A 14,177-nucleotide genomic window follows, 5' to 3' on the forward strand; every position below is an offset into this window, starting at 1 on the left:
TTCAGCTGCACTTCAATCATTCGAGATATGCTTTGTTCTTCAATGATTTTATTTTCTGTATATCAAAGAAAGCATAATGGAGACCAAACACAAAAAAGGCAGGTACAAGTGAGGAGGAAAAATAAGCTTAATCAAAAATCTAACAATTCAGAACAACACTGCCACTATTATTGTTCAATATTCATAGGAATACCAGACTCTTTCTGAGCAGAGTGGTGGCATTTAAAACCATTATGAATCAATAATCAAAAACAGTGATGAGTAGTAATAATAAATCGTATAAGTAGTAGTACAGTTATAACAATAGTGATAATCAAAGTGACAATGAAACATAAGAGAATAAAAAGCAGATCTCCATAAAAACGTATCTAGTTTGGACAGTGCAACACCGTGTCTATGTGTGTGCGTGTGTAATCCCAGTCTTGAGGATCAAGCACTCCAGTCCCTGCTTTACACACAAGATACAGTTTCCAACAGGAGTAAGAAATTATTAGTTGTCAAAGGACAGCATTACCCTCCTTGTTTCAAAAAAACCACACCGAGTGACTCTTAAATGTTGTGGTGATGGCTGTGTTCATTTGAAATGCCTGTAGCTTGTGCAAAAATTGTGGACTAGTGCAAGTGTCAAGCCGTGGGACGTCCTTTACAGTTTGCATTTGCGAACACCTCTCCTGCTCTCTGTCAACCTAAAGATTGCTTTTTGGTTTTTGAATGACAGAAAGCAAAGGGAGGATTACTTTGGAATATCAGTTTTTTTTTTTAATATATTTCTTTACAAAAAAAAGTTCATGTTTAGTTTTGCATTTTGTTAAAACTATCAATAGTAACATTAATATACAACTTAAATTGAAGGAAAACATCTTTAGTATGTTAAGTGTCCTTCAACACAGCACCATCTTATTAGCTCTCACTCAACACATTTTTTTCTTTTAGGTTTCCTAATTTGCTTCCTAGATTTGAGTATCTGTTTGTCCCTTAAGGATGCTTGTAATACCCAGCTGTCTCCCTTGTTGTGGTTTCCAGATATTAGCTCTCGTTTCACAGCACAAACATTACAAGAATCACCAACTCTGCTTCAAAACTGAGGGGGGGGGACCCAAGAGGAAAACAAGTATGGGGAGGAGGGGGACAAACCATGTCAAACCCTGCTGTCTCGGTCTAGATGTTTGGCTTTTGACCTAAAAAAAATAAAAAATAAAAAAAATAAAAAAATCTGTTATGCCAGATTTGAATTGCTTTTTGTATCATTTGTATAAATATTGAAATAAATGAAATGATTACAGAAATTCGTAACTTTGCTGTCTAAAGCCCCTTTCAGTGGTGACGGCATCTGTCGGCTCCTTGTCCGAATCGACATGCAGGTCACTTGTGTGTAAAAGGTAGTGCGCCAGACTGGATAACACTCAGGTATCACTTTGAACACACACACAAACGTGAACTGCATGCTAACGGCAAGTTTTCTACACACTCAGTTTGTAATCTGCTATACATTGAAAATATTCTTCTATGGTGCATTTTCATTAATCCCAAGTCAGAAGGGATGTGTTTCGGAGCCTTTGTAGGAGGGATGGGGAATCATCAGTCTTAGCAGCACCATGCAGCACACAAAAGTGACCTACAAAATGGGGGGTTAGCCATCCTTTTTTAAAGAGACTAGTGAAGCCAGGAATTTTAAGTCTGAAAAGGGCTTTATACACAGTATTCGCAAAAAACAAAAACAAAAACAAACAAACAAAAAAAAAAAAAAACAACACACACACACACACACACACACACACACACACACACAACATGGTGAGGAAATCAGCCCAATTTGTCGAATTCAGACTGAATTCTCCAAAAGGAATCTCCCGGACTTGGACGCGTATCCCACAGTAGCCGTTAAAAAAAAAAAAAAAAAAAAAGTAATCTTCACCCACCGGTCTGAAGAGCTAAATTCCAAAATGAGACGCACACATTTGGGTAGGAAGTGAAATTTACAGCAAACGTGTGAAAGCATGATAGTTTGTAATTCTACTCCTTGGCCAAGAGGTTGGTGACAACTTTATAAACATGTGACATTCACAAATATTCTCCCAAAAACAAACAAAAAAAAAAAAAAAGGTTAATGTAAAAGCATTTTGGAATAAAGCTCTTCTTCAATACGCCCAAGTCTGCTTTTTGCACAATTATTATACTCACACCTAAAGCATGTTTCATTTGATTAGGAAAAAAAACAAAAAAAACCCCAAAACTATTTCACTTTATATTAAGGCATCCAACATGCATCAGTGTATCCTTCCATAAAAGACACCTGCATTCGAATGCTTAAAAACATTTCAAAACAATGTAAAATGTGTCAAAGTGCGGTATGCCAAAGATTCTACTTCCCTCAGCCTCTTTTTGCGCTGCCTATTTGGATTGTCATGAAACTATGAACATGAATATGGGAACAATTCAACAGCCCTATTCTCTCCAAAGTACCTCCTTTTATATCCCAAAGTAGTGAGTAGACAACACTCTTCATTTCACCCTTCTGTGGCAATTATAAAGGGTGGTGGTTAAGACCAGTTCTTTCTCTCCCAATGATTTAGTCCAGTCGTATTTTATCCAAGCAATCGTTGCCCTAAAAGTGAAAGTAGGCGTGAGAAAAACAATTCCACAGGAGCAAAGTGGGAGTTATACATGTCAGCATTTCCATGTTATCCCAAAAAGTGTTTCCCAAAAAGCCCCCCATGGCCTCTGCCAAAAAAAGAAAGAAAAAAGAAAAGGGAAACACTTGCATCAGTTTTTAGGGTACAACAGCTCAAGCGTGGCAAGCTGAGTGCCTTTACAAATTATAGGAAGGTCATAGAAGTAAGGTAATACATAACCACAGGGTTAGGACCAAAAATGTCTGGATAAAATGAGGATTAAGGGAACTCTGAGGAGGGTGGGGGTGTTATCACATATCAGACAGCAACTGATTAAGTGACAAGCAGCATGGAAAGAGTCTGCCGTTGTATTTGATACCAGGTGAGCTCTACAGATAACGGATATCAAGTCAGTGAAGGTTGAGCAAAGGATAGCGGGTGCAAGGGGGGAGCCAACATCAAAAACTAAAGAATATTAGTTTTTGAGGATTAGTGCTCAAATCTGTTTATTAAAATCTGAGGAGCCCAAATGGGTCCAACAATAGTCAGTGTGCAGACCAATCCTGATCTGAGTCTTTAACTGTTGCTGGTGGCCATCGCTGGAGGCAACTCGATTATTATCTCCCCTTCAGAACCACCGCCAGAGCTGGTTACAGTAGTGGAAAGAGCAGCACTGCTGGTTCCGCTCTTGTTGACGAGCGCCGTCGGCTGGCCAAAGTTAGTGGTTCTCAGGGTTGCCAGGTGACGCGGAGAGAAGACGTGGGCCCTTGCTGCAGCCCGGGATTCAAATGAGACGTTGCAAGCGTCACAGCGCCCCGTCAGGGTCTCCTTTGGCACCGGCTGACCGGGCACTGGGGAAGCTGGAGGTTCGGTAACCGTTAGCTGAACAGGCTTGGGCAGGATGGGTCGATTGGCCTTGAGAGCGCTGTACTGCAGGTAGCTTCCTGAGCTCATGTCTACCTTCCCGCCTGAAAGAGGAGACTGAGAATCCCACATTGGAGTGTGGAGATGCAAACAGAGAAGGAAAGGAGGTATGTTTAATGTTCAGAGTTTTAAAACGAACAAAGCAAAATTTAGGCTGTCTGGATATTTGCTGAGGACAAGTTATCAAGTTTCCTTAACTTAAATTTGAGCAATATTACTGAACTCAACCATATCAGCAACCTTATGTGTTTAAAGTGGTAATCCCAAAAGACAAGAGTCAAGCAAGCTTGTCATTAAAGTAGTGAAAGCTAGTGAGGGAATTTTAAGCTTTTATTTGTCAGATATTTTTAAGTAGGATTACTGAAATACATGCCCATTGCTTTACTTTATCCATTTATGTCTCAACTGATTTTCCAGGCTCTAAATGGTTGAATGTAATACTCCAAAACCACCTCTAAAAGCGCACAGCAGACCTAAATAAAACTCTTATTCAACATATTTTTAAAGAAAAGCATGTGTTCCTACTCTCTGCATTACATTTGCAAATATAAACAGTAAGTTTGTATTTTTAACAATGTATCAATAAAAAGGAGGGAAAAAAGTTGTTTTTTTAAATGTCATTCTCATAGAAAAACCTGTCAGCTTACCATTTTCTCCTGCTGCAGCCTCCAGCGCTTCTCCTTCGCTCTTGTGTTTTGGAACCAAATCTGCACCACCTTGAGCGGCAGGTTGAGCTCAGTGCCAATTGCCTCGCACTCCATGGCGTTGGGATGGGCACAGGTCTCGTAACATGACTGCAGAATGGACAGTTGTAGGCAGGACAAATGAGTGCGTGGTCTACGGCTGGATGAGTGGGGAAGAAAGCTGCTTTCTGTTGGGCTTGATTTAGCTACACATGGGGTGGAAGGGCTGGCCACTTTGGCAGAACTAGGGGTGTTAGGGCTGACTGGTGCAATGCTGGGGGTGGGAGGAGGGGGGATGGTACGAGGAGCTGTGTGCGTAGGAAGAGCCAGTTGTTCTCTTGATAGAGTGTTGATCTTAATGGGGACTTTGGAAGTCCAGTAGTTCAGCCCATTCTGTTTTTGTGGCACCACTGCTGTGGCTGAAGGCCTGTTGTTGATGGGAGTTGTGGGGAGCTTCGGCACCATGCGGTTAGTGGTTCCTGGTCCAGGACCAATCTCATTTTCGTTATCCCGCTCCTCATCTGTCTTTTCTTCCTCACTCTCGTCTTCTAGCTTTCGTTTCTGGGCTGGTCGTGGGGCAATTGGAATCAAATCCTTGGGTGGCACCAAGAGGACAGGGGTATTTGCTTTGGGTGCAACTTTAACCATGGTGATGTTGCTGGTGGTTTCGAGTGTGGTCTTTGGCACTGCAGAAGCACTGCTGCTCACAGGAGATGCTGTGGTGGAAGAAACGATCTCCTTCGGCTTTATAGGAACAGGGGATATTTTTTTCATCACAACTGGCGCTGGTTTGGCCAGTTCATTTACAGGCTCCCTCTCTGTCTTGATGAGGGTGCGAACAATCGGAGTAGTTGTAATTCCCCCGGTATTGTTTGTAGCAGGCTTGTTAGTGAATATGGGTTTGGAAAGAGGCCAAGTAAATTTGATGAGAGGTTTGCCAACTGCTGCCAAGGTCCCGTCACCGATGAATCTGACCTCGCCTTTTCTTTCCCTCGCCCTCATGTTCTGGAACCAAATCTGAACCACCTTCTTTGGAAGGTGAACCCACTCAGAGATCTGTTCAAACTCATGTTTCCCAGGATTTGGGTCTTTGAAATAGCAGCCATACAGAATATCAAGTTGTTCTGCTTGTATGATGGTCCTTGAACGCCGCATATCCCGGTACCTTTTTCCTTTGGACTTCCTCTGCTCCTGTTCCTGCTCCCTCTCCTTTTCTCGGTCCCTTTCCAATAGTGTGGTATTCATTTTTTCTCCAGGCCTCATATAAATGCTAGACTTGGTCACATTACTGCAGTTGACCATGTTTGAAACATTGTTAGAAGAGGGCATGGCAGTTACAGATTCCGGCTTAACCTGGACGACTACCAGACCTTTGGATGTGGGCCTCAGGCCAAGTCCGTCCAGCAACTGTCCCTTCTGTGCTGCAATTGTATCAGCCAGAGATGAGGACAGAGCAGACTTTGAGCTGTTTTTGCCCATGCTGAGATCAAGAGCTGACTCACAGTCGTCACCATTGGACAGGTAGCGGGAAGTTTGGTTTTGTGAGAAGAGAGATTGCGAGAGAAGAGAGTTGGAGAAGCGTGTGATGGTTGGTGGGTTGGGAAAGATGGGGACTTTGCTTCCATCCCCAACCACCGAAGGAGTAAGGGAGAGAACATAGGGGCTAAGAAATGGAGTAGAAAAGGGAGTGAATGACAAGGGAAGCGAGTGGAGAGCACCAGTTGGGATTTCAGAGGGATCAACTGCATTGGACTGTGAGCTTGGAGGATCACCTTGGGCCTCCAACTCTAGATCTACATCTGGGTCTTGTCTTTCCTTTTTTAGCTCCAGATCATGTTCAAACTTCTCTCTCTGTTTTTTTCTCTTGGCCCCTTGACTACCTCCGCCATCCTCATCTTCGTATTCATCCTCTGCATCGGAAAGAAACACAGTCGTGGAGCGCAATACCTTTCCTCCAACTGAACCCTTATCGCCGTGGACCTCCCGCTGTGCTTCGTCTTTAGCAGGGCTTACAGGATCATCTTTTAAAGACCCATTCTGACTTTCCTCATCTGAAACAATGACAGAAGTGTAGACCTCATTCTCTGAATCAGATGTGAGACAAGAATCTCCCTGACCCTCCCTTCCCAACTCTCTGTGTTTGCGTTTCCCTCTTGTACTAGACAAATCCATGGCCTGATTACTAAATGGTTCAGCATCATCCTCACCTTCTGCTATTATGAGGGAGCTTTCCTCGTCATCATAGTCATTATCAGAACTCTGACAATTTCTTGTAACACCGGTCAGCTGTTCCAACTCTGTCGCCCTCTGTCTTTGTTTTGTGTGTCTAGCTTGGGTCAGCCACCTTCGAACCTCTTCTTCAGAAAGACCCACCTCTCGGCCCAGCGCTTCACAGTCCTCATGGGGAGGACTTGCAGCATCAGCCTCACTACGTGACTCAAAGAAGGCCCAGAGAACCTCTGACTGGAACTCTGAAAGCACTGGAAGGTCTGGATAAATGGAATCCACTGTATTACAATGAAGACGATTTTGGCTGTTAGTTAAGGCATTGGTACTTGAGCTGGATTTTGGGGTGCCAAGAGAGCCACATGGGCTTGTGCCTGATTGGGATTTTTGAGGAGTAGAATCAGGACTAAGGGTAAGGTTTAAATTTACAGGACTGAGGCTTGAGTTGCTGGGCACAGATGCAGAAGGGGAGAGGTTGTTATTGCGGAGGCTCTTCTCTGTGCCCGCTGGGGAGAGATTCAGGCTAGCTGCTTTATCACCTTCCAGGTCCAACTGATTTGTTGAGCAGTCTCCATCTGTTGTGCTATCTTCATGTGACTTCCCATTGTTTTCATTATTCTCAACCTTTAGGTTACTTTCTATATCAGAACACTGTGAAACGTCTGTACTGTTGTCCTCCTTAGGTTTCTGGGCAGTACGGTTATGCTCATCTTTGACCTGATCAGAGATCTTTTCTTCAACAGTCTCATTTCTAGCCTCACTTTTTTGTTCTCTCTCACTCTTTAAAGTCTGTTTTTGCTCTTCCCCACAGAGCTGTATGTTTGTTGGAACTCCTGCAGAGGGCCACTGGTTCTGTAAGCTGTTAAGTCTTTGGGTTAGAAGAGCTTGCTGGGCTGTGCTGAGACCTACGAGTGGCACGCACTGGGTAAGGAGCTGGCCCTGCTGGTTCTCTTGGTGCTGCTGGGTTTGGGCTTGGAGCCCATTTAAGATCAAGGGCATAACCATTTGAGGCTGAGGCACAAGCTGAGGTGCAGCGGCACCAGGAGCAGCACTAGCTGCAAACAGGGAGGGGAGGAGGGAGTGTGACAGCGTGTTGGGACTGGAAGTGAGGAGGGTGAGAAAGGCCGAGACCGCCTGAGCTGAGGCCACAGGGGAAGTGAGGAGGGAGGGAGCCACTTGTGAAGTTGGAATCTGCTCGCCTTCTTTCGCAGCAGTCACCATCAACGTCCCAGGAGCAGCACAGTTGGTGGAGGTAGCTGACTGACTGCTTCCACTTTCCGACGTGGTAACTACTGGGTTGGCAGCGCTGCCTCTCAAACCAGCAGCAGCCACTGCGCTGTTTGCAGCATGTGCAGCAATTCCAGCATTTCTGCTGCGGGTCTGGTGCAAGACAGATTTCATATGGCTCTCAAGGGTGATGGCATGATTGTAGGAGACTCGACATACAGAACACTGGTAGGGTTTGTTTGATATATATGGCCGAGACAGGATTGGAACCGAAGGAGTTTGGGGACTATTTTCTGCACCTTGTTTTCCAGAGCCTGTTGTCATTCTCTGAATGTGGGATGCAGAGTTGTAATGAACACTCAAGGCAGTTCTGCTGGGAAAACTTTCCAAGCAGGCATTACATTTGAATGAACGGGTGTTATTTTCAGCTGGCACACCGTTTTTACCAACTGACTTTTCACTAGCGTCTGGGATTTCTGTGTTTTCAGTTGCATTTTGCTGTTTGGCTCCTGTAAGTGGATTTCCCTCCTCTTCTGGCTCGGCTTCAGCTTCACCTCCCTCCTGTTCCATTATTCTCTCTTCCTCCATCTCTTTGTCTCCAAGCGTCTGGGTAGCGTCTGAACTCTCGCTAGATTTGCAGGGGTCTGAAGTGATGTCTTCAGCGAGCTTCAGTTGTGAAGACTCAGCATCTGATAAGATAAATACACAATGAACAATCAAAATCAAATCAGTGGTGTAGTAAATAATAAATGTACATTTACATACAGCATGTAATTTGTATAAGCAAGAGGATTTTCCACTCCGAAAGCATGCTCTAACCTTACTCTTCAAGCCTCCTTTTGCCTTTACATAGTTTTAAAATAGATTATCACCATCAATCAGTAAAGGTCAACCAAGTTAAAGTTGTTGAGATATCCAATTAGTGCGGTTACGACAACAAAGGGCATGTGTTATTATCTTTTCAATTTTATAGTTTACTTCTCATGAGTTAATTACAAAAACAAGCATCACTCTCACCTGAGGACTTGTGAGCGCCTTTGTCCTCGTCTACACGGGCAGCCCGTTTTAGAACAGCCTGATAACAGAAAAGGAGAGAGTCAGCAAAATTTCCATAGCAAACTTGGCTGCGCAATGACTCTTTCGAGATGAGCTGAATGCTATAATGTAGCTTCTGTGAAGAACAACATTTGGGTGTGACTCATTGATGTGTGGTTATATTACACATAGCGAGCCTGCCTTTAATTTGCAAATTACCCTTCAGGCATAAATTAAGTAGTCTTTGATCAATTGAGCCACCAGTAAAATTCCCTTCATTTCTTAACATTATACATAACTAAACCATCATGGTTCTTTACAGACTGTCTCCAGAGATACTTACTTTTTCAAATGTGATAGCTACTTAAATACTTTCAAAGTGACATACTCGGTAACAGGCTAAGCCAAACAATGAGATATCCAAACTATTTAAACAACAATCACAGTCCTGACTACACAAAGGGGATATGCACAAACAAGTCATGAAAACAGAAATTACTTCAATCACATTTTAAACTACTATTAATTACAGTACTGTGCAAAAGTCTTGAACTAACACAGATGAAAATAGCAGTTTAAAGCAAGTTTACACAATTCTAAAAAGTTTTCAAATCAATATTTGGTATGACCACTTTTAACCTGAACCCTTATCATTGCTTTAAGTAGTATTAAGAAATAGTTCCCCAGGCATCTCGAAGGACATTCAAAGCATTTCTTTGGATGTTGTCTGACTTTGTTCCTGTTATCTACCAAGATGATCCCACACAGCTTCAATAATGTTGAGGTCCGGGCTCTGGGGAGGCCAGTCCATGACTGAATGTTTCTTTGTGTTCTTCTATCCAAATATTATTTTACTTCACCGGCAGTGTGTTTGGGATTACTGTCATGCAGCAAAAATTAACCGCTTCTTAAAATATATTGCATGGTAGCTCAAAAATCTGACATTGCTTTTCATAATTCATCATTTTCACAAGGTCCCCAACACCAATGACTGAAATGCAGCTCCAAACCATGACAGAGCCTCCACTGTGTTTTAAGGATGATCACTGTTGTACTGTCCTAGCCTCCTCTATAAATATTTTGATAATAATTTCAGTGAAAAAAATAAAATAAAATAAAAAGTGGATTCTTCATTCCTTAAGATCTGTTGACACAGATTTACAGTCTATTTGTGTACTTTGTCATACCTCAGCTTTTTCTCTCAGTTTCCGTTACTCAACAATGATTTTTTGACAGACACCCTTCCACTGAGGAAGGGTGTCTGTTTCAGATGAGGCTTCAGTGATGGATCAACTGAAGGGCCAGATGCACCTCTCAGGTTCTGTGTCAGGTCTTTACTAGATTGTCCCCCCAATTTCGTAAAGACATGACTTTCAGATGCTATTCATCATAGTTTTAGAAGGCTACCACTTCTTTTGTCCTCCACTTGTCCAGTTTACTCAATTTTTTTTTAAGGGCACACTGCACACCATGCCATGAAGGGCTCACCCTATCGGTGAAAAATAAATAAATAAATAAATAAATAAATAAGCTGGTTGCTGTTATCTTTGATCTTGGACGTTTTTAAATAGTCACCTAAAGAAATGAGAACAAGTGTGTTTTTGTGACAAGCTGCTAGTAACAAAGTATCTAAAAATAAATTTTAAAAATGGTTCTTAGTCAAATTCTCTGTTGTGTAGACAACATTCAACACAGTTTCGTCCCTTCAGTTAGGTGCTATAACAAACAAAACATTTTTGTTTGTCCATGTACTGACCATTTCCTCTGAAAATGGTCAGTACATGGACTAAAGAAAAAGTGAGTAAAAAAAATTAGCCAATGCTCAAAGAAAACCTTTCAAAGACATTCAGAAAGTCTGGGGAACTTGTGTGTGTGTGTGTGTGTATATATTTTTTTTTTCCCCTAATATTTTTCTGGTATTACAAATTAAGAATTTAACTGGCCTAGTTGTGTTTTCCATTGCTTAACAATGCCAATTTTCTAATGCATTTCATACTATGCCGGCTACAACAGAGAGGAAACTACAATACCTCAGCACTAAACACTGGCGCACTGGTTTTATTTTAACAGTAGATTACAGTCTAGCTCTGACCACTGTTCCTCTTTGACAATGTATTTTTCCTGTTTTGCATTCATCACCATGACTTCTGATACTTCTGTGCTTGCCTCGTCACTTAATTAATCATGCATTTGTTACCCCAGCATTTATAGCATCGACACTAAGGCTTGTGTAACTTTCTTGCCTCAAAAGCAACTATTAAGTTGGATGAGCATCACAAGAAATTTTTTTTTAAGAAGTTGTGAATTTGATTTAAGTTATTAGGTCTAATCCCTGTATAACAGCCAGGAAGAAGTGAGATCATTAAAAATTATGCACGTAACTGATATATTACCCAATATAATCAGGCTGTATAACAAGAGGAAGGAGGGGGGAAAAACATGAACTCAGCCATAATTTGACATACTTTGGCCATAATGCCATGCCACACTTACAATATCCAGCAACCTCTCGACACACGATGAAAGCACGCTGTGTTGTTGGGTGAGATGTAGAGATAGGGAAGATCTGTCTGATTGCCCTTTTTGGCACAGGGGGCACAACCACTCTGCCACCCCATTCCTTTCACTGCACACCGCCTCTCCAGACTCCTCCTAACAAACACAAATAGACGTTTGAGAATCCTGCCCTTCAGGAGTGGTTTCTTTGCGAAAAAGAAAAACAAAGCAAAGCAAAACAAAAATAAATGATGCATAAAGTATTTCATAGAAAAAGAAAGAAATTAAGATGTGATGCAATAACTGCAGTTTATGAAAGGGACTGACCAAGCTCAAGGAGGGAGTTAGACCAAGACAAACTGTTACTGGATGAATATCCACATCAATAAATCTAATCACAAATAAGTACCTCAGTCTCACAAGAGTTGCACTTCTAAATATCTAAAGAGATTGCTATTATTTGTCCACAACGACCAATTCAAACTGTTTAAGTGGCAGCTTTGTAATGTAAATGAGTACACCTCACACTCTTAGATGAATTTACAAGGCACTGATGCGAACTCAAAGTTGCTCCTGGATACAAGATCGACTTCCTAAACACATCTTTGTTGCCATTCTGACAACAAATCCGTACATACAATACCGAAATAAATGCAGAATAACCAGAGGAGCACACTCGATGCAAATCATAACATGCACTGCCTGAATTTACAACAAGTACACTGTCTCTCAGATCACAAATATCCCCACTGGTTTTGACTAATACGAGGAACATGTGGCCAGCATACTGCATATATTCTGATACCACACTGTACTCGCTCACCGTGCAGGATTAAAAAATAAATGAAATACTCGGGCTCCCATACATTCTTAAGGAAACCAAACAAACCGCTGGTAGTGTGAATATTACCACAGAGCTTTCATGTATACTTCGGCTAACATTCACAATCAAAGGTGCAGCGGAAAAACACGGGAATTCGTGCCCATGAGGAGAAATACCAACACAGCTCCCATCCTCACTTCCTCGTCATGCCAATTAGCAAGCTAGCAGGGTTATATGACCAGATAATATTTCGACGAGTCTACATCTGCGGAGTGTATCGCGTTTAATAGCTCCTCGTCACGAGTTTAATCATCAAAAGCAGAAGACCTACCTAAACTGGCATCTTCTTGGCCGTAGTTGGCTAATTAACGAGCAGCCTAATTAGCTATGCCGAGCAGAGACGAATCAATTAGCTAGCAAGCTAAGCGCTGTGAAGCCCCCCCTGTAACGTCGCATTACAGTGGTGTTTCTGGAAACGCTGGCTGCCAGTTAGTTTACTGAAAATAAAAACCTGCAGTCACAGCCACACTTCTCCGAAACTGTAAAAGACGAGGCAGGCGTCCGCGTAATCTCGCTCCTGGCTCTCTCGGTTAAGGCTGAGCGATGATTAAATTAATAAACAAAAAGGAGGGGGGTGGGGGGCTGTGCTATTAACAGTCGTGTCACTTTGCTAGCTAGCCTGTTAGCAGGCAGAGATAATTAACCGCTCCTCAAACTGTCTCCCAACTGGCCGCTCTACACTCCCTACAAAACTCTGCCTCGGCCAGGTGGGGAAACTGCAGCTTCAATAACCGAGCGAGTTTACCAAGGATAGACGATAGACTCATAGGCTTCATATTAAAATAAAAAACAAAACCTCGGCCTCGAGTTATTTCCTTACCCCTCTGATTATAGGCTGCCAGTCGGGCATCTAGTGTTGCACTGCCCGCCGCCTGCTGCTCAACAGCGCAAATTGAGGCCTAGCCGGACTAAAGCCATTTAATTAATGAACGTGGGCTCCGCTTACAGATGTGTTAGAAGCACTCGCACCCCCTCCTCCCTCGCCGCCCAGCAAGACCCCCTTTTTGGACGCGTCCTAGCGCTCAAATCCATACCTTAAACACTCACGGTGCAACACATGGCCATTTAAACTAGCGTTTTAAGAGCTCCGAGCCGTAATTGGCGAAAGAATTAGACGCCGAAAAGCGAGTTGAAAAAGCACAGTACGTGCGCGGCGGTCGCCTCGACGATGGGGGTGGTGTAGGGAGAGCCAGGCAAAAGAGAGAGACGAGAGGCGAGAGAAAAAAGTTTGGGATTTAATGTTGGATTTCTATGAGGGATCGGATTAGTATGGGGCACGATCCGTCGTTTGCTCGATCCTGTAGCAGTCGCAGGCCACTCTCCCCGCTCAAATCGGCACAATTAACCGATCGCGAATGGCGTTTAATTAAGTTCGGAGCAATTAGCTAATGCGTTTTTTTACCTGCATGGTCGCCGCTCCAGCACACGCACGCACACACACACGCTTCCTCTGTGGCTCCTCAGAAGTGAAAAGTTTTCTTGCCTGCCCTCCCTCCCTCTCTCTCTCTCTCTCTCTCCTGTTCTCCCCCTCCCTTCATTTGCCCTATCCCTCTCTCCTTCCCCTCTTCCCTCTAGTAAACAGACCACAGCTCCCCCCGAGGCTGATTGCTGACATTCAGAGGGGACAGACACGGCAATCAAATCCCTTATGTAACCCCGCAGATATTACAGATAATTAATGTATGTTCAAACACTGATCGCTTATTATTGGGTAATAGAAGTAATTAAGACAAAGAGAAAAGGGGGAAATGGAGGATGAATGATATATTCATTTAGAGAGGTGGTGGGGGGAGAAAGAAATATCTTAATGCTCAAATTACACGGAATTCCCCTTAAATGCGAGAGCTCTTCCTCATTTTCACATTAAAAGGTGAATAATAAATGAGTCCCCATTCTGCCAACTTAGATTGTCACAAAGAGTGTGACGACTTAATTAAAGCTGAATAATGGAGATGTGACCGCGGAGCTTCCCTTCGCCGGCCTCCTCACACCCTCCTCCGCACGAATTCTGACATGTTTTCACTCAAACTATAGGTGTGGCGCACATCAACAGCCGACTATGTGGGATAAATATTTATGAAGCGGAGCGGA

The 14,177-nt window shown here is 43.0% G+C and overlaps 1 protein-coding gene across 2 annotated transcripts; it reads right to left on the minus strand.

The window, feature by feature from the left end:
* Nucleotides 1–31: 31 nt before the first annotated feature.
* Nucleotides 32–13,568, minus strand: zfhx2 (zinc finger homeobox 2). 2 transcript variants are annotated; one of them, XM_006809409.3, is made up of 5 exons: nt 13,489–13,568; nt 11,201–11,359; nt 8,690–8,747; nt 4,184–8,361; nt 32–3,593 (listed from the first exon to the last, which is right to left on the minus strand). In XM_006809409.3, exons 1-5 carry the CDS (start codon nt 13,492–13,494, stop codon nt 3,189–3,191), a joined length of 4,806 nt encoding a protein of 1,601 aa, XP_006809472.2. In that variant the 5' UTR covers nt 13,495–13,568; the 3' UTR covers nt 32–3,188. The 2 variants fall into 2 exon arrangements, with proteins under 2 accessions (XP_006809472.2, XP_006809471.2); XM_006809408.3 differs by lacking the exon at nt 13,489–13,568 and adding an exon at nt 12,907–13,112.
* Nucleotides 13,569–14,177: the final 609 nt, after the last annotated feature.

This window comes from Neolamprologus brichardi, chromosome 9 (assembly GCF_056152115.1).
Source record: "Neolamprologus brichardi isolate AB-2024 chromosome 9, ASM5615211v1, whole genome shotgun sequence".
Taxonomy (NCBI): Eukaryota; Metazoa; Chordata; class Actinopteri; order Cichliformes; family Cichlidae; genus Neolamprologus; species Neolamprologus brichardi.

What these genes read in the sequence shown, in the direction of transcription:
- zfhx2 (XM_006809408.3), bottom strand. Translation starts at nt 12,936, where the DNA reads ATGCCCGACTGGCAGCCTATAATCAGAGGG. An exon ending in GGCAGCCTATAATCAGAGGG is followed by an intron (nt 11,360 to 12,906) that starts GTAAGGAAATAA and finishes TGTGTTTGTTAG; the next exon opens with GAGGAGTCTGGAGAGGCGGT. An exon ending in AGGCGCTCACAAGTCCTCAG is followed by an intron (nt 8,362 to 8,689) that starts GTGAGAGTGATG and finishes TTATCTTATCAG; the next exon opens with ATGCTGAGTCTTCACAACTG.